The sequence below is a fragment of the Apteryx rowi genome, unplaced genomic scaffold (assembly GCF_003343035.1).
Source record: "Apteryx rowi isolate R43461 unplaced genomic scaffold, aptRow1 scaffold_24, whole genome shotgun sequence".
NCBI lineage: Eukaryota > Metazoa > Chordata > Aves > Apterygiformes > Apterygidae > Apteryx > Apteryx rowi.
Window position 1 is genome coordinate 4,388,993 of NW_020448752.1, and position 25,862 is coordinate 4,414,854.

The following is a 25,862-nucleotide window of genomic DNA, read 5'->3' on the forward strand; positions in this document are numbered from 1 at the left end:
AAGGTGCATGTCGTAGTCAGAGACATGTTTTATCTCTGGTAGGGCTAGGAAACAAATTCTGCTGGAACAAAATGAAGAAAATTGAATGAATGACTCTCACTGTCTCTTTTTAATTGCTTAGAACAAGATATATCTTAAAAAAAAAAGCAAAAACTATTCCTTCTTTCCCTCCTCTCCACAGCATATGTGAGCACAGCCGAGAGAATCTGATGTCACCATCTAACATGGGGGTAATATTTGGACCTACCCTCATGCGAGCACAGGAGGACACCGTAGCAGCAATGATGAACATCAAGTTCCAAAACATTGTAGTTGAGATCCTCATCGAGCATTTTGCAAAGGTATAGATGGCAGTCTGGAGGAGCTCATCCACAGAGCTCTTAGATGCTCTGTCATGTTCATGGAAATTGTTGTTCTGGCAACAACTGAAGAGATTTGGCTCCTTTTTCTGGATTCTCCTTAGGGGGTTGGAATTTTTTTTTTTTGTAATATACCATAATATACTGAAATGCATCAGAAGGAAACAAAAAGTATAACAGATATGTGTTCCTCACTGATTCCGTTAGTTAGTTCCAAAGGAAACCCTGAGTCTAAGGTTTTTTGCTTTTCTTTTTAAAGAAGAGAAGAAAACTTTTTATTGGAAAACTTATTTTATGCCTCAGCATTACAAGAGTTTATGCTTTACTTTGCTGAAAAGTGGAAACCAAACTAGAGAGTAACTGTTCTCGTCTGGTGTGATCGAAGACAAGACACTGTAAAACTATTAATGCAGGAAAAAACCCAAAGCAGACAAGTGTTGATAGACTGATGAAAATAGTTCAGCTGTGCGTAAGATCTGATAAAATAGAAGGTATTAAGTGGGGGGTATGGCTTAGATAAGTCTGTGGTGAGGGGGGTGGCCATCTGGGGTTGAGCTAATAGAGAAGACTTTAGCATATGGCTGGCATTGTCTTTTCTGTTTAGAGTAGTGCTCTGCCATATGGCAGTGGCACCATATTTAGGACTACATCAGAATTTTTCTTTCATGGGATCTGTGTTGAATATTTTTGTATGAGAACAATATGCAGTGGGGCTTAGGTCTGCTGTGGTCGGTGCTGAACATACACACATTTATTATTGTGTAGGCAATAGATTTTGTGTTGTGGCCTTTTGTGTCCTGACGGAATGCAGAATATTCCACCATCAGCTGTATTAGCAGTTTCTGCTAGTGATATCTGATACAATTGCTTAGATTTTGGGGGGTGACAAGAGAATGATGGACTTTTATGATAATATTTAAAAACCTGATAACAGTTTGCATTCAGTTTTAAATTACAGAATGTTCAAAGGATCTCTTATGTCTTAGAGGAAAGGAAAGTTTGAAGGCGTCCTTTAAAGCAGGAGTTACTCGCTGTCAGGGAGGTGGGGTGGAGTTCCAAGCAGACAGGACACGGGTGAAAAAGTGAACCTCCCTTTTAGGAAAGGAAGAGGAGGCCTAAGCCAGAAAAGCAGGGTATTGCAAAAGTCTATGTGTAGTAAGAACAACTCCACAGACACCGGATGGGTGGCATGAGCAGTAGATTGTGGCATTGAGGACTGAAACCAGACACCAGGAGGAAGGAGCTCTGAGAGGTTTTTGAGTATCCACACAAGCAGCTCATGAAAACAGCATGCCAGTTTCTTTGTAAGTCACTGTGAACACTTTTACACCAGTTCTCACAGCAAAACAGCTCGTTTGTACGTTGGGTTTTCAGAGAACATGCTCTAGAGCAGGATCTATTTCTTCCCATATTGTAAAGCCTACAGTTCAGGTTGTGGCCAGCAGAGAGAAGCCAGAGTAAACATATAATTTAAACTGCCAYCTCTAAGATCTGGAATTAAATCTTTAATTAAGACAGACATCTCTTTGCTTGCTTTTAATTTCTTCAGTGATAAGGTTAAGTTAGTAACATTTATTAGATTGAGCTTGTAAGTTCAGCTTCAGAGTTTAAAGTGTCTTCAGCTCACACATAAGCAAACACTTGAAATGAGTCTGAAGGAAGAGAAAGATATTATTTATCTGGTGCAATATGAAGATTCTAAGGACAAAGTAACTGTTCATGAAGTCTTTGGATAATTACTGCTTCCACAACTTATATTTCAGTGCCATGGTTAAATTAAATAACTTGATCCCTCTGGAAATACCTTCATCACTGTGCAAACCTTCTGAATAGGAGATTTGGTCAATATCTTTGTAGCTTCAAGTTGTTTAACTTGGATTTTCATTTAAAAGGTAGAACGGAAGCAGAGGCTGCACCCACATCTTAAAAACAGCAGTATGGTGGTGCATTTTAATATGGTTTTCAAATGTTGTTGAAAGGCATCTTATGCAAACAACATTCTGTGGTACCTGTATAAGAATTAATGGGGAACTTTACACTTTTTCTTCCTCTTTAAAAAAAATATTGGACTTCTGTCAATATATATGAATGAGGTTGATGTTTCAAAAAAATTGCCGTGCTACAGATAATCTGTTGCTATTTTAATAATTCATTAGCTGCTGGTTTTAAATCATGGGCTGTTCATGTCACAGCAAATTCCTCTGAATCCAGGCACAAGGAACGCACTGGACTTTTGTATTCTCGGATGGAGAAAATGTACTTGCCCTGCGAAGGACAGAACCTCTGGTGCCATTAAGCATCAACAGCCAGTCTGGGTCATAGGATCCTGAAAGAAAAGAAGCTGAAATGATCAGAGTTCGGAGCTGGTCCTGAATCTTTTCCTTAAACTCTCCAAGGGGAGCCACAGATGCAGCGGCAGACTATGCGTTCCTTGTCTCTTCAAGCAGAACAAGGGGGCAGAGTCAGGAGCAAAGGCTGAGTACCAGTAGACAGCATTTATACCAAGCTTGCTGAGTTAGAAACCTGGAAAAATTAGTCTAAGTAGAGTTCAGATCCTTCCTTGCCCATGTGCTGGCCTGGTAAGTTAGGTTTTGGGGAGTCTGGCTGCAGAAATGGCTGGCACCTATTCTCACTTTCATACATTCTACCTAGTCTTTATGATCAAGAATTTAAAAGAAGTTGCGGTGTGCTTTTCTCTCTCCCATCTTGATTTCCCAGAATTTCTCTTGGCTAGGAGAAGAAAGAACATACTTTTTTTTTGTTWTTACAAAAATGACATATATAATCAAATCAAAATGTTTCTTACTTTTAAAATATGTCTGGGTGATGCTATAGAACTGCTCTTGGTACAAAATGTACCAAGGGAGCAATGACCCTTCAAGTCAGTTATTTATCTAGTGTGATCTCTTATTCTCTGGGGTTGAGTCATTTTCTGTGGTTTTTGCGGATGTCCCCCATGAAGGTACCCGTTCTGCTGCTCTCTCAGGACTGGAATTCCAGCCTCAGGTCTCAGCAGCCCATCGCACATGGTCCACAGTAATTTACTGTTTAAAGCCTGATACATCTTCAATTAATATCCAGGGGAAGAATACAAAAGCATTTGAATTGGGGCCTTAATGCAGTATTTCAGATCTTCAAAAAACTGTCCAAACATTTAATTATTTTTCAGCTATCAAAGAAGCACTGACATAATTAAGAACATCTTCATTAAACCCAACCAAATAGGGGCCATATGACCAATATGAAAGGGAGATGATAGAACTCTAACCAGCAATTGTTTTTATGCCAGTGTTTAATCCGAGATAATTTTATAATGCCACATACTCCAGTGTAAGCCAAGACCTGAAGGGTTTTTTTAGTGTTAAGTCTAAAACAATGCAATGTTTTGTGTTGGTGCTTTCTTTAGATTAAATTGCCTCACTAGTGTGGAAAACTTGATGTTTCCCAGAAACCATCAGCTTCAAAGCATGTTTAGGCTGCTCTGAGATAGTTTGCTCCTGCAGATTTTGTCTGTATTTGTAATTTTGTTGTGTGAATTAGTTTAACACTTGACTTGTTGAAGTAGATGTGCAGGGGTGCATAACAGGAAACTTGCCCGTGAAAAAGCCCATGTGAAGGCACACAGCAGCCCACCGTAGGCATATGCAGGACTTCTGTAATGAACGTAAATAAATCGTTTGGCAGAACATCAGGTCTGCTCCAGCACCTTCCTGTGGCCTTACCATGCAGAGGCGCAGACAGCTGGGGATTTCCTGGATGCTGCCAGCCTCTGATTAGTGGCTCATGCACCGTCCTGGAGGACAGCCAAAATCAGCTTCAGAAGCTGTTGTTTGTGTACCATGCAGCTACCTTAAACAAGCTCTAGCTACCTTGAGTGAGAGCTGTGAGATGCACCTCTTCCTGGTGGGGAACTTGGTGCGGGAGGACCAGGCTTCCCAGTGGCAGCGCGATTAGCGAGTGGACACAGCAAATGGTACGAGCCAGTCTCTTGCAAAGGGAGTAGATGGCTCCTCAGGGCTCAGCAGAAGCTTCACAGGTAATCTCGAASCTCCTCCTGGGACTGCAGTGAGTAACAGCATGTATAGTTGGTGATGCCTGTAAGAAAATTTCTCCTTCCCTCTGCAGTATCGATCAGTTGTGCCTTGCAGTGTGCCAGCAGGGGTTAGAAAAGGGAACAGGACAGGGTACTGCAAACTCACGAGTGGCATGGAAGGAGCAGAGAGAGGTCAAGTGCTCACTGCTTCTTCCAATGCAAGAAGTTGGGGGTGAAATCACGTTCAGAACAAACGTGGGAGGTGGTTCTTCACTCATTGCATGGCTGAACTGCCAAACTCCTTTCCAGAGTCAAAGAACTTAATGGATTCAAGCAGGGGTTTGACATGCCATCAGAAGAGAAATCTTTGGAGAGTTACTGAATGCACAGACACTGCATCTGGCACAGGAGGGTTTCTGAACCACAAGCTGTTGGAGGCTGGGAAGGGTTATCAGGGAAGGTGTCATCTGTGGTGGCCCCCATCCACYTTTGCCTATTTTCAGACCCGTGCTGCAGCCTGGATGGAGCTTTGGCTAGACTTGAGGCAGCAGCTTATTTGTGTTCTGGTGGTAAGGGAGAAAATAACACCACTGATTCTCTGCAGATGGAGAATCCAGYGCAGAACAGGGGGAGAGGAGCCTCCCACAGTGTCCTCATCACAACCTGAGAAGTGGGACCCAGTTCTGCTGCTGTGCTTAATCATCCTTCCTGTTCTGAGCTCTTTGTGTTTTTAAGTGCAAACATATTCTGTTATAAAGATGCCTTTTAGTGAAACCAGATTAATGAGAAAAATCTTTGAAAATGTCATTTGGTCTGGTAACACAGAGGAATCAACTGAAAACATATATGTCTCTGCAGATCTACTCTGGTCCCCCAGAAGACAACAGTGCCCCACCAGTCCCTCCTCCGAGGGTGACTGCCCGGAGGCACAAGCCGATCACCATTTCCAAACGTCCTCTGAGGGAAAGGCCCGTCTTTTTCGGTGCTTCTGTGGGAGAAAGTGAAGGTCAGTTCAGCTGTTCACTGACACCTTATCCATCTCTCACCCCACCTATTTTTCTTATCGCGTTTCCAGGAGCAATGGAAAGCAGTAATAGCAGCATTGCATTTCCAAGGGCAYGAACATGTCAGACAGTAAGGTCTCTTGTTCGTAGTGAGAAAGGAAAGCAAAGAAATACTYGTGCATAGGTTGCATCATCTCACAACTCAAACTCCACAGGAGTTTTTTTTGTCACTTGCAACATTCTCAGCTAAACTAAAATATCTGGTTCTTGCATATGAAAAGCCCATACAAAAGGTTCTACAGCTTCAGAGGTAGAAGTGCAAAGTAATGCAAATAGAACTGAGCAACAGAGGATGGGATGGGAGCAAACATCTATGCACTAGGGGTGTGCTAAGTGCTGTTTGTGTTTTGTCCAGCAAAAGTGCATTAGTCCTGAGAGAATCTGCAAAGGTGATGAGTCATTAATAATTTTACATTCCAAGTAAGAACACTGAAGCACTGTTTTTCAGTGATAGTATTTCCTAGACCAAGTACAAATCTGCTGTTAAATTCATTCAATCGTAAGGAAATGGTAAGGCCCTTATTATCACATTGAAGGACACATCAGTATAAAATCATGTTTCTCTCTGCACCTGGTTTGCTCTAATTGCTGTTGCAGGCTGTGCCCTAGAGCACACCATCACCAAAAGAGATTAGAAGTCTTTTTCTCTGATATATTTTTTAGAGGTTTGATGATGTTTTAGGCTTAATCGTGCAAGCGTACCTTTTGGCATTAGCGCAACATAAGTGATACAAATAGCTCTTTAAAATCACAAGATTGCTCAGGTAGTTAAAGATGACCTTGCATTTAAATGTTTTTCTGAATTGGGAGCAGAAGTGTTAGCATTTGGCAGCACTGAGTCTGCAGAGTACAACCAATTGCGCAGCGGTGGATGTGCATGTGGGTCACGAGCACAGCAAGAAGGATGAGACGAGTGCTTTTTGGAGGAACATAAACGCATGGTGCTAAACTGCAGTGTGAGACTCGCGAGCAAGAGTACTGGAGATAAAAAATGTATATATAAGTAAATGTCCTTTCCCTACTTGCTGACTGTCACTGTGTTATATTCAGTGTTGTTTCAGCTTTGTTTATTCCTCAGCACTGGTGTTGGCCACTTACTGGTTGTGGTTTGCTCAGTGGGAGGACCTGTCCCTGGCAAAGTAGCCAATTCTTATTATTACGCACGCCGCAAGCCTGCTTTTTGGGCTACAGCCTGAAAGCTGGGGCATCCTGAGCCAWGCCGGGGCTCCGTTAGCCTGCATGCGGTCAAGACACCTCTGTGCTTGTTTCATCCGCAGCTTTGCCCCCCTCCGTCGGTTCCGCGGGGGACGGCCGTAACCAGGCCCTGAACGGCGCCGCCGTCTCCGCGGGCGCCGAGGCTCCCAGGCCGCTGCACCGGAGCCGGGTGCCGGCGCCGCGGGCCGGGGAGGCGGACGCCGCGAGGCCGCCCGCCGAGAGCCAGCCGGAGCAGCGTGCCGAGGGCGACGTGGGCAAGCTGGTGTCCCGGCTGCAGGATGCGGGGACGAAGCTGGCCGGCAGGTCCGCCAATGGGGTGGTGTCCGGCCCCGCTCCGAAGACCTCCACGCTGCACGCCAAGCGGCCGGCGCCTCGGCCGGTGATTTATGGCAGGGAGAGTAAGTTTGCTCCTCGGTCGACGGGTAAATTCGGCCCGTTGCTTTCCCGTGAGGACGGCGCGGGCCAGGTTCCTGAGCAGCAGCAGCATCTGATGCTGATGTTGTACCCTAGTCTTCTGAAGTCGTATAGCCATGCCATGCCATGAGCATCAGAGAAGGTAGATTTTAAATGCAGGAGCTAAGCCTCTGGATCTGCAGAGCTTGACCTATCTCAGTGGATTCATCAGATTAAAATTCAGGCCTGAGTAATTTGTGCCCAGTCTAAACAGCCAAAAGTACTCTGATTTTTCCATACCTTCAGCTCTTTCTTCAGCAGAGACAAGGAAAATGACAATTCACATTTCAGTTTCTGATCAGTTTGTCTGTTGGGTCCTTTAGACCAACAGACACAACGTCTGGCTTATTAAGGCTCTTGAGGGAACATTTCTTTCAATAGTTTGTCCTTTTGTATTAAATAATTGTTATTTTCATTTTAATAAGCTTCATACAGAAATTGATTATATGTAAAAATAATTAGTTAGGAGCCAAATTTGAGTTGGCATCCTCCATTTCAATGGAGGAATGCATGTATGTGTTTGTGTATTTGTGTGTTTATAGAAATTCTCCTTTGCAAGGCCAGGAAACAGTTTGCTAGATAGTATGCATTGCTGTAACATCATGTATTTGGTGCTGAGTTTTATAAAATACTCAAGACGATGGTCATAAAGAAGATGTATTATTATCTTCTGGAATTAGCCAGCTTTTCCTGTGTTCTTTCCGGTGCTTTTTACATGCTTTCATACTCTAACAGGCTTCATGGTCCTGTGTTTAGAAAATAAAAACTGGGCTGCATTTTTGACAAATGACTCTTGGGTACAATAAAGAGAAAGAATAAAAGGCCTGGCTAAGTAGCACAAACATAAAATTCGTAAAATTCTGACTAGTACTACTGGCTTTATTTAAATTTTTCACATAAATGGTAAGTAGAAATTTTCTTTTGGAATAGTAAGATAGCTTTTAAAGTTGGCTTATACAGCAACTGCATTTAGCACTTAAGATTTTATGTTTTTACATTATAACATGCTGACTACATGTCCTGGAGACAAATTGTAATAAAATTGGCTATGATGATCTTGGACATAAAAATAAGTGAACACTGAATTAGTAGTAAAGTTATATTATATCTGTATTGATACTTGCAAATCAGTGCTAGAACACCATATTGAGCTCCAGCATCCACAATTTGGGAATAATTTTGAAAAACTGGAGAAACCAAGAAAATCCATAGGCTGACGGATTAGAAAACAGGCCTTTTACTGAGAAATTCAAGGACCAGCTTATCAGAGAGAAAATTTGGGGTCCAAATTTACAAATACAATGATTGAAGAGATTTAGTTAAGGACTGCTCTTTAAGCTAACAGACCAAAGTACAGTAAGGTTCAGTAACTAAAGGATTGACATGGTCTTGCTTAAGTCATTGCAGCAATTAATTATCTTACCACTTAAAACAATTTTTGACTTATTTTTATCAGAAACRGGACTCCCTAACGGTGGAAATGTCTAAGTCGGAAGGGAAGTAACCYAAGCCTTAAGATGTTTCTGGATTCTATAAAGGGTCATACTAGAAGAACACAATAATTGCTCTCAGATGGAAACACTCTCTGGAGTACTGGGCAGTGGAGGAAAAGTGAGGTCATTAGAGATGTCAGAGCTTGAATGATCAAAGTCATCAAGAGTTGAGAGAATAATGAGGTCAGCTGGAGCGCGGGGAGGAAAGGCAGCCAAGCCACGTACTCCTGAGAGAAGAGCCGAAAGCCAGGAAAGGATTGGGAAAAAGTGCAGTCCTACTCTCTGAAACAAAAGCTTAGAGAAGCAGAGGTTCAGGCGCTGCAGTAATCTCTGATTTGTGCCATTTCTCTTGCTTTTGAAGAGTAGCACTGCACAGGTTTTGGTTAAGAAAACTTGTAGTTCCCACACAATAATATCTTTACAATCAGCAAATATAGCAAGGTTTTCATCAATAGGGTCCAATATCAGCCTCTTTTTCTACTGTTAGGAAGGGCTGTGCTGGGATAGGTAGGGTGAGAACTGCCTTCTTCCTCTGTCTCTTTCCCTAAATTTTGGCTAGTGGCCACTGTCAGAAAGAGGATATTGGAGTAGCAGGCTTCGAAGTCCACTAACTTGTTTAATGCATTCTCACAAACTTTTAGTCCTCTAACAAAGCTTCAGACATAACGTTTGTAATCTTCGACCCTGCAGGTGAGTATGATGGTGTTCCCAAACCACGATCCCACGGCGATAAGCCTGTGATAACACGTCCCCCAGTGAGACCTCCAGACCCACCGTGCAGGACTCCTGTCCCTCAGAAGCTGGAGCAGAAGCCAGACCTGATAGCAGGAGCAGCAGAGGAGATGCCTTCGTCCGTGTAAGTGAGCAGCCTCTCTTGGGCAATGCAGATACCCGGGGTGAGCAGTTCAGCACGAGGGAGCTACTAGTAGCCAAGGGCTTTGGAAAGTGTGCGGTGGGAGTGAAGGTCAGCCTGGGAGACAGTAGTGGGGACAAGAATGTTTGAGAGAGGAGAAGGAGAAATACCCTGTTTGTTTCCAGAGCCGTTAGCTTACGTGGCTGGAGCCTGCGAACTGGTTCGAAAACAGCTTCAGAAGAGATGTGTAACAGCTACGTGCTAGCTCTTCCCAGGGGGCAAAACCTGAGAGGGAAGGGTCACCATAACAAACGCAAACACACTTTAAAACAGACACACTGCAGGAAAAACAGAATTCTCAATTTTTTCTGGTATAGCCCTGGGCTCAGTTTTGTTCCCATCATTTTCTCTGTTGTTTCTAGTGTCAATGAAGTTGAAAAGTCCCTTACTGCTTGGCTCTGAACAAGCCTCTCAAATGAAATGCTTCCCAAGAAAGGCCTGATCCAGCTTGGATCTCTTTTAAGGAAGTTGGATGGAAATCAGCTTCATCATCAGATTTTTTTCAGTTCTTAAACACACAAAAATTCTGCTGGCTGCAATGGGAGTAAAAAAAAGGTGACTAAATATACCAGGTTATCTGCCACAGAGTCTAGGACAGGTTTGGGAGGCTGGAACCTGGGTCTTGTCGCAGAGCTCGCTGCTCAGTGCATTAAGCACAGGTACGATTTTTGTTCCCATGTCAGTCACATGGGGCTGCTGAAGGCTCTAGCTGCCGGTTGCCTGATATAGTCACTGCAAACTTCTGCTAGCATTCCTCCCTCGGTCAGCAAGCAAGTGCTGTGTCTGGTCTGAATTAGGTGAGGGAAGAGTGAAATGGAATTGAGAGCAAGAGGAGCACGTCGCTGCATCAGACAGAAAACATATTGTTAGAAAGTGATGGGCAATTGTTTTCAGCATCTTCTAATGGTACTGCTCTTTTCCTTGACACAAATAACGTCTAACTAGCAAATTAACGTATCATAAGACAACTGAAATGACTTTCATGTTTCTGTTTACAGAGTGGCCTCTAGGACAAAGTTCTTTGAGACAGCTTCCCGAAGAACCAGCAAGTAAGAAGCCTCAAACTAAGAAGCTGGCATGTAAATAAAAACAGGTCCTCTGTAAAGGACGATCCTTCCTCTAAAGCAGAACTAGTCATTTCAGGAAGCCCCACACTCTTCCTTTCTTGTCTGTAGCATTCTTGGGTAGAAGATAGGGCTCAGCTAAAACCCTGGAGCTAAACAAAGAGCACAAGGTACAACATAAAAATTCAGATACAGATTTTTGTAATTTGAATATGAATCTGCTGAGTAATAAACGTGTCTATGGATTCATCTTATCATGAGTGTGGATCCAAGTTAGTGTGGTGCATATTGTACTTATTTCTCAGCCTTTGTGAAGGGCAGAAATGAGAAAGATCATAGGAGAGATGAGAAAGGCTGGCTAGATCACAGCAGTTTCCTTCTTGAAGTGCAAGGTAGTCTCCAGACACAAGAACATACCTACACATAACATATTTGCAGGACACAGCTCCACCACAAGTAGATTTGGTGTAATAGGGTGATAGCTGTGGCATCARTGATGTCAGCCCTTCAGGCTAGGCTGGGATGACATGCACTGTGGTAGCAAATTGCTTTTATGATAGTATCTGCTCAAATAAGCTTCAGTGTCCTGCTCTCAAAGATCACTGACCTCTGCTAAAAGTGCAAGCAGGTTTGCATGCAAGTCTTTGAAAAGCTGATAAATGTTGAGTATCTCCTAGTGCCGACAGTGATTTCTTCTCCTGACATACTGAAAAACATATCACTGACCTGACCAGTTACCCCTCCCTCTATTTAGATTCTCACATCTGAGTTTAGGCTTGCTTTTTGTATTAATTTCTTTTTATCTCTTCTTCTGCTACCTTTTGYGTAGTTCTTCATCACCACAAGGCAGGCTCCCAGGTGATGACAGCTGAGGTTAAAGGTAGGTTTTTAAGACCATAATCAACCAAAAGCACACATTTAGCATAAGTTCAACAAATTGGGTGGTGGGAGTCGAGTGGCGGCTTTGTGCATCTCAGAAAACAGAGCAGGAGAAATGTCCTTCCTGCAGGAGACCCTTGCAGAAGGAGAGATAATGACCAGAAGTGGTCCATTCTCTCCATGGGTGGGTGGTGGTGTTACAGGGTGGAGTAAATCAGCCCGTTCTCCTGCCAGCATGCACCATTCTGCTGTTCTCTGAGCCACCTCGCGGTGGAACTACGGCAGCAGGGGCTAAGCATGAGCACTACGAAAATGCAGGTGCTGAAATCTGGTTTTGCTCTGGCTGTGGTTTTGCTGTCACTGAGGAATTTGCACTGTTGCATGCTACCGTGCTTGTTTCCTTCTTTCAGACTTTTTACCACCGCAGCCCGGCTGGACCCAGGAGACTTTCTGTGCTTGTGAAATGGACATCTCACAGCTAAGATTTTTCCAGTTCATATGACCCTGGAGAGCAGCTATCTTACCGGACGATAATTTCAGAGCATGCTGTCATAAGTGGCTCAAGAAATTAGAAGAGAGGGAGATAAAAATGGAGAGAAGACCCTACCTACTCGTTTGTTTTGAATCGTTCACAGTCCTTCCATCATTCTTCTCTACACAGGCCATGTGTAAAGGATGCTCGTCGTTTGCCCTCCCAGGTGACCAGCAGGATTTGCACTGTTGGGTGAAAGCCAGCAGAGGACATCCGATGGGGCATGGAAGGGACAGCAGAGGACAAGAGCAGCTATTTACCTGCTCACTTTTTTGTGAAATCTGCCTTGGCAAGGGGGATCTTGGAGAGACACTGCAATCAAAATGCAAGGAACTGATTCCCAGTGCTTGGATGCGGGRACAGAATGGACTGAAGTTTGGGTTGGCCCTCCTTGTCATGAGAAGTTCCTTCCAATATGTTATGTTTTCCTTGCTAAGTAAGCTATAATGTGTTTTTCAGTGTTTAAGAGAGTAGTATGTATTACTGAAAATACTGCTTGTGCTCAGGCAAGCAGGGGAGGAATTGGGGGAMTGGGGAATGGGATTGTCACGCTTAGCTTTACGGGAATTCTCTTCATCTCGTTACTTCGTCAGCATGCCTCTGTGCCGAGAAACGGGTCTCCTGTGTGCCGGGAAACACGGTTGTCCGAGGGGTTTTGTGTGAGTTACAAACTGGGAGCCCCCCCCTGCCTGAAGCGAGCGCTCAGGGAGGCACCGGCGAGGTCGGCCGCCTTCGGTGAGCGTGAGCGGSAGGAGCGGGCCAGCCCCCTCCACGAGGAGCCGCTTCCGCAGACCCAGCAGGGAGCACGGCTCTCCCTCTGGGCCAGCGTGGGGAGTGGGGAGCAACTGGAGCTCGCTCAGCGTGGGTCAAAACCCACCGGCTTTCTAAGAGGCACCCGCTTTCTTACTTGCTGCGATCCCTTTTCCTCAACAGCAGTCTTCTGGATGATGCTCTCCGTGGTCTGGAAGGGGTGCGTGTGTCTCCTCGCCAGGACCGTTCCTGTAGCAGCACAGGCTTGTTGGTGGTTCCCGTGAGCATCAGGCTCAGCTCCCGAGCTGCAGTGCTCACCTGTAAATAGGCAACGAGCTGCTTCCCTGCTTTCTGTCGCCAGCCCGCAGGCAGCTTCCCTGTTCTGAAGCGTTTTCCCCGGGCGCTGGGAGCCTTCCTGACCCCTTCCCAGAGCCAGTGCTCCATGCATCCCTGGTGCTCCCTGGCGCGGCTTTGCCGGCGGCGACGCTGTCAGTGCAGAGTCCTGACGCTTGCTTGTGCGGGCGCCTCGTGTCCGTATCTGCTTTACTGCTGAACGCGACTCTGGCGTTCGCTGCGCGCGCAGGTGTTGTGGAAACGGTGCTGCCGCTCCCCCGACTTCAGCTGGGCCCYGGCTGTTCACCCCTGTACTCGCACTTTGAACGGTGGCACGTGAAGGTGGATTTAATAAAAGAGTAAGTCCGACATCTAGACTGTCTTACAGACTGGCATGTTGGAGCTCTTTAGAGCTCAGATCAGCCTTTTTGGTTGCCCTGCTGCACCCTGATAAGGAGAAGGGGGGTGCAAACAGCTTCAGGAAAGGGGGGGGGTGTTGCATTTTTTGTGATCAGATAGCTAAAACAACGTGGATACGGTAGAGCTGCAAAATAACGCATCTAAAAGAGCCAGGGTGCGGTTCAGAATTGCTGTATCCTGCTGGGGCATCTTCTCCACCRGGAAGCGAACCCAGCTGCAGGTAGGGAGCCACCTGCCTGCTCTGAGCCCGGGATCCAGCCCCRCGTCTCCCGTGCGGGGGGGACAGGGACCCTCCGCCCGCTCTCGGCCCAGCCGCGGGGCAGCGTGGCGCTCCCGAAGGGGCGTCAGCCACCGGCTTTTCCACAAAAGGTGGAAATTCCCCCAAAYGCCTTCTCGTTTTAGGGGGGCACTTTGAGGACCCTCGGCTCTGGGTTTTCGGAAGTGCTGAGCATCTGGGCGCTCGCTCAAAGAAGAGGTAGGACTGGTAAGTGGCGTCCGTCGTAGCGGCCTCTCATCTCAAAACGCAAATGTTTAGCCGTGGAGGCACCAACATTACTGGTCTTGTGTGAAATTGTGTCTGTTAAGTGTTTTCTGTCCCGCCTCCCCCAAATGCTGCTTCTTGCTGGTGAACGAAGTCGGTCTCGTGTTTCTCCCTGGCTCAGGCGCCTGTGGGATAGAGCTGGAGTCGGCGCGGGAAAAAAAAAATCGGGGGGGGGGGGGATTTCGGTTTTCAAGCCTGACATTGTAAACAATGGAAGGAAGCAGCTTATTAAAAACATGTTTCGTTCCGTCCTTTTAAACTCATCTGTTACGCGTGTGCCTGCGCTGGGTTTTCCTCCTCCGCTCGCCCAGCTGGGGGCTCGTGGTGAAACGGCGGCGGGTCGCAGGGACGCCCCGGAGGAAGGCGTGGGGACGCGTTCCCCCTCGCGGCACAGCGCCCGGGGCCCGCGGGGTCAGCRCCGCTCGGCAGCGCCGCGCCGGGCCGGGCACCGGCCAGAGCCAGCGTTGAGCAAAAGTGCAGGTTCCTTAAAGCGAGCATGAACTTCCCATGAAGTTAGAAGAGAGRAAAAAGGCAAAGGGTCTTTTTTCTTCTCTAAACCGTGGCTAAGCGTTGCTTAAACTCCAGGCGCTCCTACGCTGCGCAAATYGCGTTCATCGGGCCCTGCTGGCGCCGCAGGGCTGGTCACGGAGCAGGAGCAGGGAAGCATTGCATCTGCGCGCCCGGAGCAGCATGGCATCGCTGCTCTCCGTGCGCCGGCCATGGCGTCTCCCCGAGGCCTCGGGAGCCGGGGCCTTCACCGCTCCTGGCCGCGGGAGCTGCCGCGAGGAGGAGGAGCAGGAGCAGGAGCAGGAGCAGGAGCAGGAGCAGGAGCGTTGCACGTGTCCGCTTCCCTCCCGGCAGCAGCACCGCTCCCGGGGCAGGCCGGGGTCCCCGCGTCGCTGCGCCTGGACGTCATGTGCCGGCGCTGTGCACCGCCGTGTTCCCACGCCCTGGGAGCGAGCCGCGGCCCCCAGGCACCGCCGGGCTTCGGCTGCGCCTTTCTGGTGCCGCTTCCTCTTCGGCGAAGGTAACGGCAGAGGAGGGCGTCCGCRGCACTGCAGCTTCCCTCTAAGCCCCAAAAGGGCATCAGAAGCGTTCCTGGCTCCAGCACCGCTCTCGGAAAGAGCAAGTTTTCCCTCCCRCAGCTGACTGCTGGGTCCTCGCTCTGAGGCTTGTTTCATACTGAACAGTCTCTTGCACCCAGGGAAACGCCTGTGTCAGGACGGACCCCAACCAGCCCCGAGTGCGGCGGGCGCCCTGACCTCCAACGCCGCTCCGAGCCGGAGCCCAGGAGCTTTTACAGCGTTTCCCCTGCTGCGTCCGTTTTCTCTTAATTTAGCAGCAACTTCGTCTCTCTGAGGTGGATCTCAGCCGCTCTGCAAGGAGTTGTGTCGGCCGTGACCTTGGCCCAGCAACGAGAACGCTCCCTGTGCCGAAAAGCCTGGGAGAATGCCGGCCGGTCGGATGGATGGATGGATGGATAGATGAGTGCCCCCAAAACACACACGGCTGCGAAACTGCTGCTGGGGTCTGGTGCTGGGTGCCCTGCGGAGCTGCTGCGGGCCCAGGGGCCGCGGCCGTGACCCAGGTGCCTGTCCTGTTCTGTCCCGTCCCATCCCATCCCATCTCATCCCGTCCTGTCCCGTCCCATCCCATCCCATCCCAACCCATCCCATCCCACGCCGGTCCGCGCTCGCCAGCGCGGTGGTTAACTGCAGGGCCCGGGCTGGCACTCTCTGGAGCTTTGGCTTTTCCTAATCACAATTCTTTCCCAGCCCACAAACCGTCTCTTTTGGCGGCTAAGCTCCAAACGCGTTCCTGAAACCCCGTCCAGCTCCAGCAAGCGCAGGCTGCGCAGGGACTCGTTCCCCGTCCGGGGGCTGCTCCGGTCCGGCCGCGCGAGGCTCCGTGCGGGCTGCGGCGTGCTGCGCCTGGCCGGAGCCGAGCTGAGCCGCTCAGCGCCGCGACCCGGACGGGGTTTCCGCTGCGCAGGTTTAGGTGTTTTCTCGTTTTAACTTCAGCTCTCGCTGATTCCTGTTCGGTTTCCGCCGCCAGCGTGAAAACCTTTCTGCTTATTTTGGTGATGCCGGACGCAGTGCCTGCTTCTTTCTGTCCAACTCGGGTCTATTAAGTTTTTCTCCTCTCCTCCTGTTTTTGAACATCTTGCTTCCAACTCCGACATTGTGAACCAGCATTTTGGTCCCAGGGATTTTGCTTTATTTGGTAAAATGGGCTCCCACGGGAGGAAAACAGCCCTGTCTTACACGGGAGCCTTGAAAACTGCTTTTGAGGCAGAGTTTCTGGAGAAGTGCCTGGCTGAGGCTCAAGGAGGATCCAGAAGAGCGACAGACCGGAAAACCGGGCGTCAGGAAGGGGAACCGCTAAGGGGCCGAGCGTGCCGGGGGCCGAGCACTTCCCTCGCCGATCATCGACACCGAACGAGCCGATCTCGGCACCGAAAGCCGAGGGCGACCGCGGCGGCGGCACCGCGCRGGGCTTGGTGCGGAGCCGGCTGCAAGGCGGCACCGGAGCCCTGGCTGGGGCAAGCTGAGGGTTTTTTTTTTTTTCTAGCCCCTTTTTTTCTACTTTCTCATTTTGGCCAGAAAAGTTGACTTTTGGGGCTGTAATTTTCCCGTGGATGCCCTCAAACCAATATTGTTTTGGGGAGGGAAACTGCTTTCTGTATTAGCTGGTTATGATGACCAGCAGCAGCATCCATGCACCCTCCCACCGAATTYGGTGTCCTGACCCATGGACGTGGCAGTTAGTTTGCTTTTGTAAGGAATGTTTTTGTTTAATCCCAGCAAGAAAAATGTTTTCCAGAATAAGCACAAACCTGTGGGATCTTAGGCAAAGAACAACATATCAGCTTAGGGGCTTTCAGGGTCCGACGCTGGGCCTTGGTGAGGACTTCCCGGGGGAGGACTTTGGAGAGGTCAGTGGCGCACGTCAGTGGCGCACGTCAGTAGACACGTCCACATGATAAATTTAGCATTGCAATTTGCTTAGCAGAGGCCTGGCGCCTTAACTCGTGTGCTGCGCCGAGGCCCAGGAAGGCCCAGGCGTCCGCCCACGYGAGGCCGCTGCAACGTCGCTCTTGGTTCGCGCTGCATAATTCCTCCCGGCCAAGCTCGCGGCACGATTACCCCGCTGAGGKCTCGGATCTGGGAGCAGCCTTCTACCAAAGACATTTTTTTGGCAGCGTCAGCAGCATTGCTAGGCCTATACGATCATAAATCAAGAGCTGGTCGACCAGAAAAAAATCTTGCAATTGGCTTAAAAAATCAGGAGATGCTTTGAACCAATAAACTCTGTGATGGTTTTAATTTTCCTGATGTTCTGAGAAGTTTATGGAGGAAGTTCTGTCCCAGCCTCAGTCAAGGTCCATGGGAGAGCGCTGGGCACGGAGGGGGCTGGTTCCCGGCCACTGCTCGCCCTCCCTGCTGGCAGGATCCTGCGCGCGGTGCTGCCCTGCTGCGGCTTGCCCCCCCCCCCCCTTCGCCCGCGGCTCCGGCTCCGGCAGCGCCGGCTCGGTGGCCCGGCCGCAGCGGCTGGGACACGGGTCCATCCAAGCGCCGGGCGCCGTGTCACGGCCACCAGGTCAGCGTGACCCTGGAAGCCGGCGGTCCCGGCGGGGCTGGTCAAGCGCCGAGGACAGACCCGCAATTATCTGCTGGCGCAAACAGGGCTGAAGAGGCGCCAAGGGTGCCGTGGCGCCAAGTTCAACCGTGGCGAGGTGCAGGCTGGATCGGTAAGGAGCAGCTGCGTTTCCTGGGGCCGGTGGTGGCCAGGGCTGCCTCTCCCGCGGGATCCTGCAGTTCTGCCCCGGACGGGCCCCCATTCCCCCCCCCCCCGGGGCCGCAGGGAGCTGCGGTGGGCTGGGGGCTTGGTTCACATTCAGCAGTGATGCTGGCGAGATGGGGTACGAGCAAGGAGGCAGCGGGCAGAGCCCGGGCGTCCCGCTCTGTGCCACATCCGCGGGAGCCTCTGCGGCAGGAGCTATGTGTTCGCTCCGGTCCCCCTTCAGCAGGGCAGCTATGGCGCCCCGAGACCCTGCGGCATCTTAGCGAGGCTCCTTGTTCGCCTCATGTTTGTCTTTGGGCTTTTCCTGGTAACAAGCATGGTGCCGGTGCAAAATGTGCGCGCACGCACACGCACACGCACACGCACATGTATGCATGCACACACGTGTGTGTGCACACATGCACATGCATGTGCACAAACATGCGCACACACATGCATGCATGCACATACATGCATGCACACATGCATGCACACGCACACACATATGCACACATGCACACACACATGCACGCATGCATACACACACACACACACACATATGCGCACACACATGCATGCATGCACATACATGCATGCACACATGCATGCACACGCACACACATATGCACACATGCACACACACATGCACGCATGCATCCACTGCCCCAAAAGCCTGCAGCCAGCATGCGGCTCTGCTCGGCAGGGCCAGCGCGGTGCTGCAGCCCTGGGGGCTCTGCATCAGCGCAGGGGCCCTGCCAGGCCTGGGGCAGTGGCGGCGCGCGGGACACTGCGTCCCCCCCCCCCCCCCCCCCTGGGTGCCCAGGCCGCCCCAGACAGCCCGCGGCACTGGCGAGGTGCTCGGCACCACCCGCATGTCTCCGAGGAGTAGGTGAGTGTGATGGAAGCAAAGTGCTCTCAGGGCTCCGAGTGAAACCTGCAGCTTTAATTAACCTGTCGCGGAAGGAGCTGCAGACAGTTATGCTAACGAACTGGCAACGTCAGCAGGTTGTTCCCTCYGCACGGTCCGGCTGTTCAGCTGCGCCGAGGCCGCGCTGGCTCAGTCTCGAGCGCCGACCCGGCCCCTCGCTGCCAGGGCTCCATCACCGAGCGTTTGCAGATGCAACATCCTGGCCCTGCACTGGCTCGGCAACGCGCTGCAGTCGCTCCCTCCTGTGCCAACGCGCAGCACTGGGCAAACACGACCCATCAGCCAGGGCTCCTGAGCGCAGCGCTGTGCCCGGAGGGGGACAAGCAAGGGCTGTAAACCCTTCCAGGCTGCGCTGTGCCTCGGCAAAGCTTGAAACCAGGACCAGCAGTGAAACGCCAAGACACTGATGTAGTCACGTGGAGAGTCGCGTAGGAACCTGGACGTGTGTGTGTGTGGGTGTGTGTGTGTGTGTGTGTGCGTGCGCGCGCGTGCATGTGCATGTGCACATATGCATGTGTGTGTGCATGCACAGGCATGTGTCTGCCCATGCACACGTGTGTTTGCACGTTTGCAGGCATATGCGTGTGTGTGAGCACACACACACACACACACACACCTGCGTGCACACCAGCCTCGATGCGCTCGCCATTCCCTGCCGCGTCTGTGGTTTAGCCCAATATCAGCATCGAGCCTTATTCCTCCCCCGCAGGAGGAGCAGCCTGGACCATCGGCCAGGCCCCAGCCCCGCCGGACACCAGGGTCCCTTCGCTGCTGGCGCGGCCAGGGCACCATCGAGCCCTGGGACCTTCCCGTTCCAGAAGAGAGGCGGCCACAGTGCCAACCACGAGCTGTGTCAGCGGCCGGGTCCCCAGGGGTCTGCTCCGGGTGGAGGCAGCACCGCGGCTCCCGAGCACACGGCGTGGCTGGATCACGCTGYGGCGGCGCATCGTGCACATCCTGCAGCGATGCAACATGCGGGAAGCGTCCCTGCGGCAGCTCRGTCTGGTGCAATGATAGGAGCGCTCGCGCGGTCCCAAACCCGGCTCCATCTGGCTGGCGCATTGGGATGTGCTGCCAGCACAGCTGTGTCAGCGCGCGCGGCGCTGCAGGAGCCCCGCAGGAGGTGAAGCAGCGTTCGAGTGTGCGTCTGAATCAAGTCATCACCGTTCCATGAAATGGAAAGATTTCTCTGCATTTAAAAGGTCTCTGCTAGCTGCTCTGCAGACAAATGTTAGCAAACCGCTCCGAAGCATGGAGCCGTTTCAGGGCTCGCTGACAAGGGAAGTTTCCAGCAAACAGGGAGGCCGATTCCTCCTTGATGTCTGCTGCCGCAGGGGGCCCCGCCGGAGCCCTTGGGAGACCCRGCCGTGCCGGGGAGCCGCAGGCTGCTTGGGGCCGCAGCGGCCGGGCGGCAGGTCCCCGCGGGGCGCAGGGCAGCAGCGCTCGGGCCACCCCACGGAGCCCCCGGCTCTGCTTAGCAGACGGGAGGAGAAATTATGCTTAAGCTAGTTCCCAGGCAGAAACGGAGCAGCCGCGCGGGGCTGTCTTCGTCCTGCGCTCGCTGCCCGCAGCCGGGACATCATCCCCGGTCCCGGCCCCGAGCCGGCAGCGCTCACTGCTCGCGCCTGGGGCCGGGCGCGGGAACCGACACAGCCCAAACCGGCCTTAGCCCTAATCCCGCACTGTAGCTGCTCTTCCCGCGGCTCCACGGCCTCGCGGGGTCCCGCCAGGACCGGGGGGGGGGGGGGGGGGGGGGCACAGCGACGTGAAACGCCTCGGCCAGGCAGCGCAGGCAGCGCGGAGCCGCAGGACGCTGGTGCCCATCTGCGTCCCGGGGCGTCAGCAGGCACCTGCAAGACCCACGCACCCGCGACCGGCTGCGTTGCCAACGTAGAAACACCAACTGAGGATGAATTTTGAAAATAACGTCTTTATTTTTAGTTGTGACTCAAAGGTCGGGGACCAGATTCTCTGCAGATGACTAAACACGATGATACCACCTCACATGGACAAGGTTTTCTGTACTGTTAAGTACCTTTTTCTTTCAGTTTGCAAGGTATTGGTACAGGTACTAGCGCTGTGCAATTATACACTCGGCATTTCCAGTTATCGGTGCACTGATGAGTTTTGTTTTGTTTTTTCCCAAGCTCTTTGGTTTGTCTCATTTAAGAGTGAACAAATCTTGTGCAGTATTCACATCTGTGCCTTGAATTAAAAAGTGAGCTGATAACCATGGTCGTCTTTATTACTTGTAGAGCATAGGTCAATTTTATAACAAAGCTACAGCAGAACAGATTTGCAATTGCTCATAAAGACACTGAACAACAACAAGAAGAGGAGGAGGACACTGGCCTTTATTAGCTCCTTGCTTTGAGAAATACATTAATCAAATGAAATTCAATTTTAAAAGACTCAAAGAGGCATATGTGAAAGGATTAGTCAATTGATGTGTAAATGAATTAACAGCTCAGATAGATAGGTGATTAATAGCAAAATCTGACTGTGAAAAATAGCCTATGAATAACCCAACATACAGCCTTGTCCACTGAAAAATGATCCAGTTTTTCCTGGCATCTCCAATAGCTAATATTTGTCACACTGGATAACATTTTTCATGCACGTAACTGAAGTAAAAGCCAAATACACGCATACAGCAGTGCTCCAGCAAACCACATTCTGCCTTTTATTGTACTTAGAACAGCCACAGATTTAAGATTACAGAGAGCTGAACACCAAGCATGAAGGTCTGTCCTGCACACAGGCAAGAGCCTGCAGGGGACCCAAGCATGGACTAAAAGAGTCAAAGCTAAATATTAGGCTTCCCCTAGTGTAGCATGACTGGTTTCTCTTCATCCTGCGTGCCAGACAGGCTTCTTTTTGGTTAATTCCAAGAACAGCTGTACAGAGAGGTCTGAGTCACGGTCCTCTCCCGGGCATGTCCAACCGTCTCCTCTTGGCCAAAGCAGCAGGATGCCACTTACTCACTCTCCAGTGTCCACAATATTTTAACATTTTAGGTCTCTATTTTCCTTATTCACCGTATTTAGGGCCAGGTCATGGTTCCAAAAGAAAAACAAAAAGTCTGTGCCACAATCCATCCGACGTCATGCTCTAGAGGCAGAATTTGGCCTCAGATGCTATTAATTTGGGCAAAACGCTACCGCTAATGAAAAGTGTCTGAAGAGATTACAGCGCCGCAGCTGCAATAACGGAACAGGCGGACGCTTCCCGGTAACCGCAAACCCCGCAGAGGACAAAGGTTAACAAAGCGGCAGCCAGGACCCCACGGGGACGGCGAGGGCTCGGCAGTGCCACGCGCGGGAGGCCGAAGGCTTAGCCCTCGCCTTGGGATCGCTTCACCCGGCGCGAGGGGTCCAGTGCCCGCACCGCGGCTCCGCTCGCTGCCYGACACGTGCTGCCGCCTGGGCACGACGCTCCCTTGCCTCCGGGAACGCGGCTGAGGGCTGCGAGTCCTCCCCGGGGAAAAGGCACCAGCAACGAGCTGCGGGCTTGTTGCAAAGAAAAAAATATATATCAATATGGAGAACTCTTATTACAGGGACGCGTTAACAAATAAGAACAGCTTTAACTTGCTGCRGAACACGAAACACCCGGCACGGAGAGCGGCGTGTTATAAAGCTGCCGCGGTTTTGTGTGCRCACAAAGTTACCGACATCTGCCCGAAAGCCGCCAGCGTGCGCCCCGCTCAGACCTCCGAAACCTGGTCAGAACCGAGCAAAAACCAAGCTTAAATTAAAAGCTTCCGCTGATATTGCCACGTACTGACCCATCTCCTGAAGGATATTCAGCTGCGCTGGGTGCTCTCTTGCAGCACTACACCAAATAGGGATCTTCGGGAACAGAAAACAGGATGCACCTCATATGTACGCCTTGAACAGATATATATATATATATATATATATATATGTTATTGAACCGTCTAAGGAGAGAGATCAGCGCGTGCCGTGACAGCCGCACACAGCGAGGAGCTGCCGAGACACTGTGATCGCAGAGGACCGTGCGAGGGACACCAGCTCTTCCCGGGGTGCTGCTGGCACCCCTGGGCAGGAGCAGGTGACTCCTCAGGTCTCATCTTGGCTCCCCTACGGACCACGGGACCGACTCCGGGCCGGAGCGGCGAGAGCTAAGCCACGACGGTGATGCGCATCCTCGCCTTCCTCCCCAGTCTGACCTGTGCCGTGTCTACCCGCCTGCGCCGCGCGTACRGACCTCGTGCTCCCGATGCCAAGCGTAAAGCTGCCTTCGACCTCTACGGGAAGGGAGCTAAAATGGTGCCAAGCACCTCAGAAACACCGCGCTCCCGCTCCAACCGGAGCGCCCGTGGCCTAGTTCTGACACTTTTATTAAACCAAACGCCCTGACGCCTGCAGCTGGGTGTTGGTACGCAGACTCGCCGAGCCAAGGTCTCGTTTTGTCGGCCCAGAGGAGTCCGGCCTGCCCATGCACGTAAAAGAAAAGAAACCCCATCGTTCCATCACGCTGACTCCTTCTGGCATTGTGCATCATTAAGGAGAAATTCCTTCTGCACCGCGTTTTGCACCCTTCACCTCCTGCGACTGTGCCCTTCCTCGTGAAAATGCTGCTCCGGGGCCAACATCTGTGCGCGTTCCTCGTCTTCCAGCTGCTGCCTCCGACGGGAGCCRGCGAGCTGAGCAGGAGCCGAGCTAACCCGGCGCAAAGGCCACCCGCTGCCGAGGCAGAGCAGAGCAGGTTCGGTGAAACGGAAGTGAGACCTGGACATGGTTTGCTCCCCAGGTCACGTTCGTCCCAGAGCAAACRGCTTCCTCCGTTCCCGGAGCTGAACGAAACCCTGCGAGCTGAACTGTCCATACCGAAGTCTTAGAGACAACTTCTACATGATTACATAGATGGGGAGACGCTCTTTGCTTTATTAAAGCAAAAGTAGGCATGAAAATGCAAAAGAAAACACAAAGTACAAAGAAACATGGCAGGATCTGGAGTTTGGTGTTTCTTACGCCTTTTTTCCAGTTCCTGCAGAAGCCAATGAAAATAAACAGAAAGAGAGTGTTAACCTCCCCGCAGCAAATACACAGAGGTGCTACTGATCCCGGCCCCCACGTCTGCCAGTAATTCCTCTAACAATACCATAAAAGGCCAGCATTTGAATTAAAAAAAAAAAAAGCAAGAATTCACTTCGATACTGAAGAGATACAGAACATAACCCCGATTCCCCACTGCAGTTTCCACGCACAGAAGCTTTGGGGTGYGGCTACGCCACCGGACGGGTGGTACTTCGGAGGAGCATGTGCGTCCTTCTTAATGCATACGTGGCTGGAGAGGCATCATGTGCATGAGCTGCATACGCCAGGCAGATGATTAAGGGGCAGCATCCTCCTTCTAAACCATCTTTCTTTCGCACTATGCTTTCACCAGCAAATTAGTGTTTGCAAACCGCTATTAAATTTGATTTCTTCCCAGTGTCCCAGCAGAGGGGTACCCAGCAGGTTACCTCCACTCTCACCAACTACTGAAAACTTCATCGACGTGAGCGTGTGCAAAATACAAAGCTCTCCAAAGCAGCTCTTTAGAGCGATCGTAAACATCCTCCTGTTGATGACGGACATCTGGGCATTATCAGCCCAGTTATTCATTGCACTCTTCTGCTAACAGCCAGGAAATCCTCAGGAAGAGAGGAATATATGTTGGCACTGCCAGGTCTTTTAACTGATTCATTTGCAAATATTAGTAGATCATATCAAAATTTAAAATGCTTGCAGTCCTCTAAAACAGGAAAAGCTACTGAGAACAGCAGTGTGTTGGCTGGCATTCAAGGAAGTTATCTGTTGACACTTATGTGAAGGGATTTCAGGAGAAATAGCATGATCAGAGCCACATACAGCAGGAGGGGAAAACTCGTAACTGTAAACAGAAATTCCCCCTTTGATTTTTTTGTTTGCCCTCCGCACGTCCCTCCTTTTAATGAAATCCCCATAGCATGATTGAAAAGCATCGAGAAAATTAAATGCTCGTATCCTTACTGAGACCTTGCATAGAACCCAAATGTACCGTAACGGCCTTTGCCCGAAGAGCTGGATCGCTATGCTCAACTCACGAAAGGTCCACGAAGCAGAGGAGTTCGCAGTTTCCTGCAYGGCAGAGTTGGGAGACTACGTATGTGGTGATCGGTTGGCTTAAACCTCCCAATTCTCCTCATTTTTAAAGACATTTGACAAACATGATTAGTTGGGATTACACAGAGGGAACACAACGCAACATCAAGCATTTGTCTAATTAGGTTCCCCTCTCAAAACGCCCGAATTTGGTGTGCATTTTTAGCGCTTCTGTGCTGGAGGACTGCAGCAGCCCGGCGCAGCTGCACCAACACCCGGTGCTTCGCCGTGCAGCAGTGAAACACCGCCGGCGAGCGAAACACAGGGAGCAAAGGCACCAATCCACCGTCTTACCGCGCCTGCACGCGGACCTTCCGCAGACGGCCGGCGGCCACGGTGCCGACCTCCTCCCAGGCCCGACCCGCGGCATGACGCCAGCCAAGGCTACCAACGCCGAAATACCGGGGGACAAGGGTTGGATCGCTCTGTGAAGCGCAGCCCGCCAAATAAACACCCCCAAACGCAGCCTCTGGGGGCGCCTGGGTCCCCCTGTGACCTTGAGGTGCCAAGTGGCGTCAAGCCAACGTCCACCTGCCTTGAAGACTCGAGCTCCCTCTCTGTAGTTCCTGACCGTCGAGTGATCAGCAGTTGAAGAAGAATTAACCTTGGACGTTCTCTGCTTTGACTGAATGCCCGTGTTTGCTGGAGCGTGTTCATCCGTCCTCGGGGCCGCGCTGCTCAGCTCGCAGCGGAAAGCCCGCAGGGACACGGAGGAGCGGGGAGGCGCGTGCGGGACGGCCTTGCTCGCGCTGCCAGCGACTGCTAACGTCAACGGGAGCCGCGTGCGCCGCAAAGACAGGGAAGAAGTCGCTTACGCTTTTCCTTTACAATTCCCTGAAACGCCATGGAAATACCRTGCCGTTTGCCACAACCGTCTCCCAAAGGACAGGATTAACCACAGAAGTCCCATGGCCTCGCGGAGGCTGAAGAGCCAGTCCCGGCTGCTTTGC

The 25,862-nt window shown here is 50.8% G+C and overlaps 1 protein-coding gene across 4 annotated transcripts in view; it reads left to right on the top strand.

Annotated features, from left to right (window-relative positions):
- The window catches only part of OPHN1 (oligophrenin 1), a 76,363-nt gene extending 63,892 nt beyond the window's left edge, over positions 1-12,471 (top strand). For 2 of the 4 annotated variants that reach the window (XM_026066130.1, XM_026066131.1), the window contains 7 exons: positions 182-341; positions 5,251-5,398; positions 6,734-7,069; positions 9,308-9,473; positions 10,529-10,579; positions 11,424-11,474; positions 11,884-12,471. In XM_026066130.1, coding sequence (XP_025921915.1) covers positions 182-341; positions 5,251-5,398; positions 6,734-7,069; positions 9,308-9,473; positions 10,529-10,579; positions 11,424-11,466 — 904 coding nt within the window. In that variant the 3' untranslated portion in view covers positions 11,467-11,474; positions 11,884-12,471. Of the gene's footprint in view, positions 1-181; positions 342-5,250; positions 5,399-6,733; positions 7,070-9,307; positions 9,474-10,528; positions 10,624-11,423; positions 11,475-11,883 lie in introns of all 4 variants that reach the window. The other 2 variants (XR_003253544.1, XR_003253543.1) reach the window with 2 other exon arrangements.
- Positions 12,472-25,862: the final 13,391 nt, after the last annotated feature.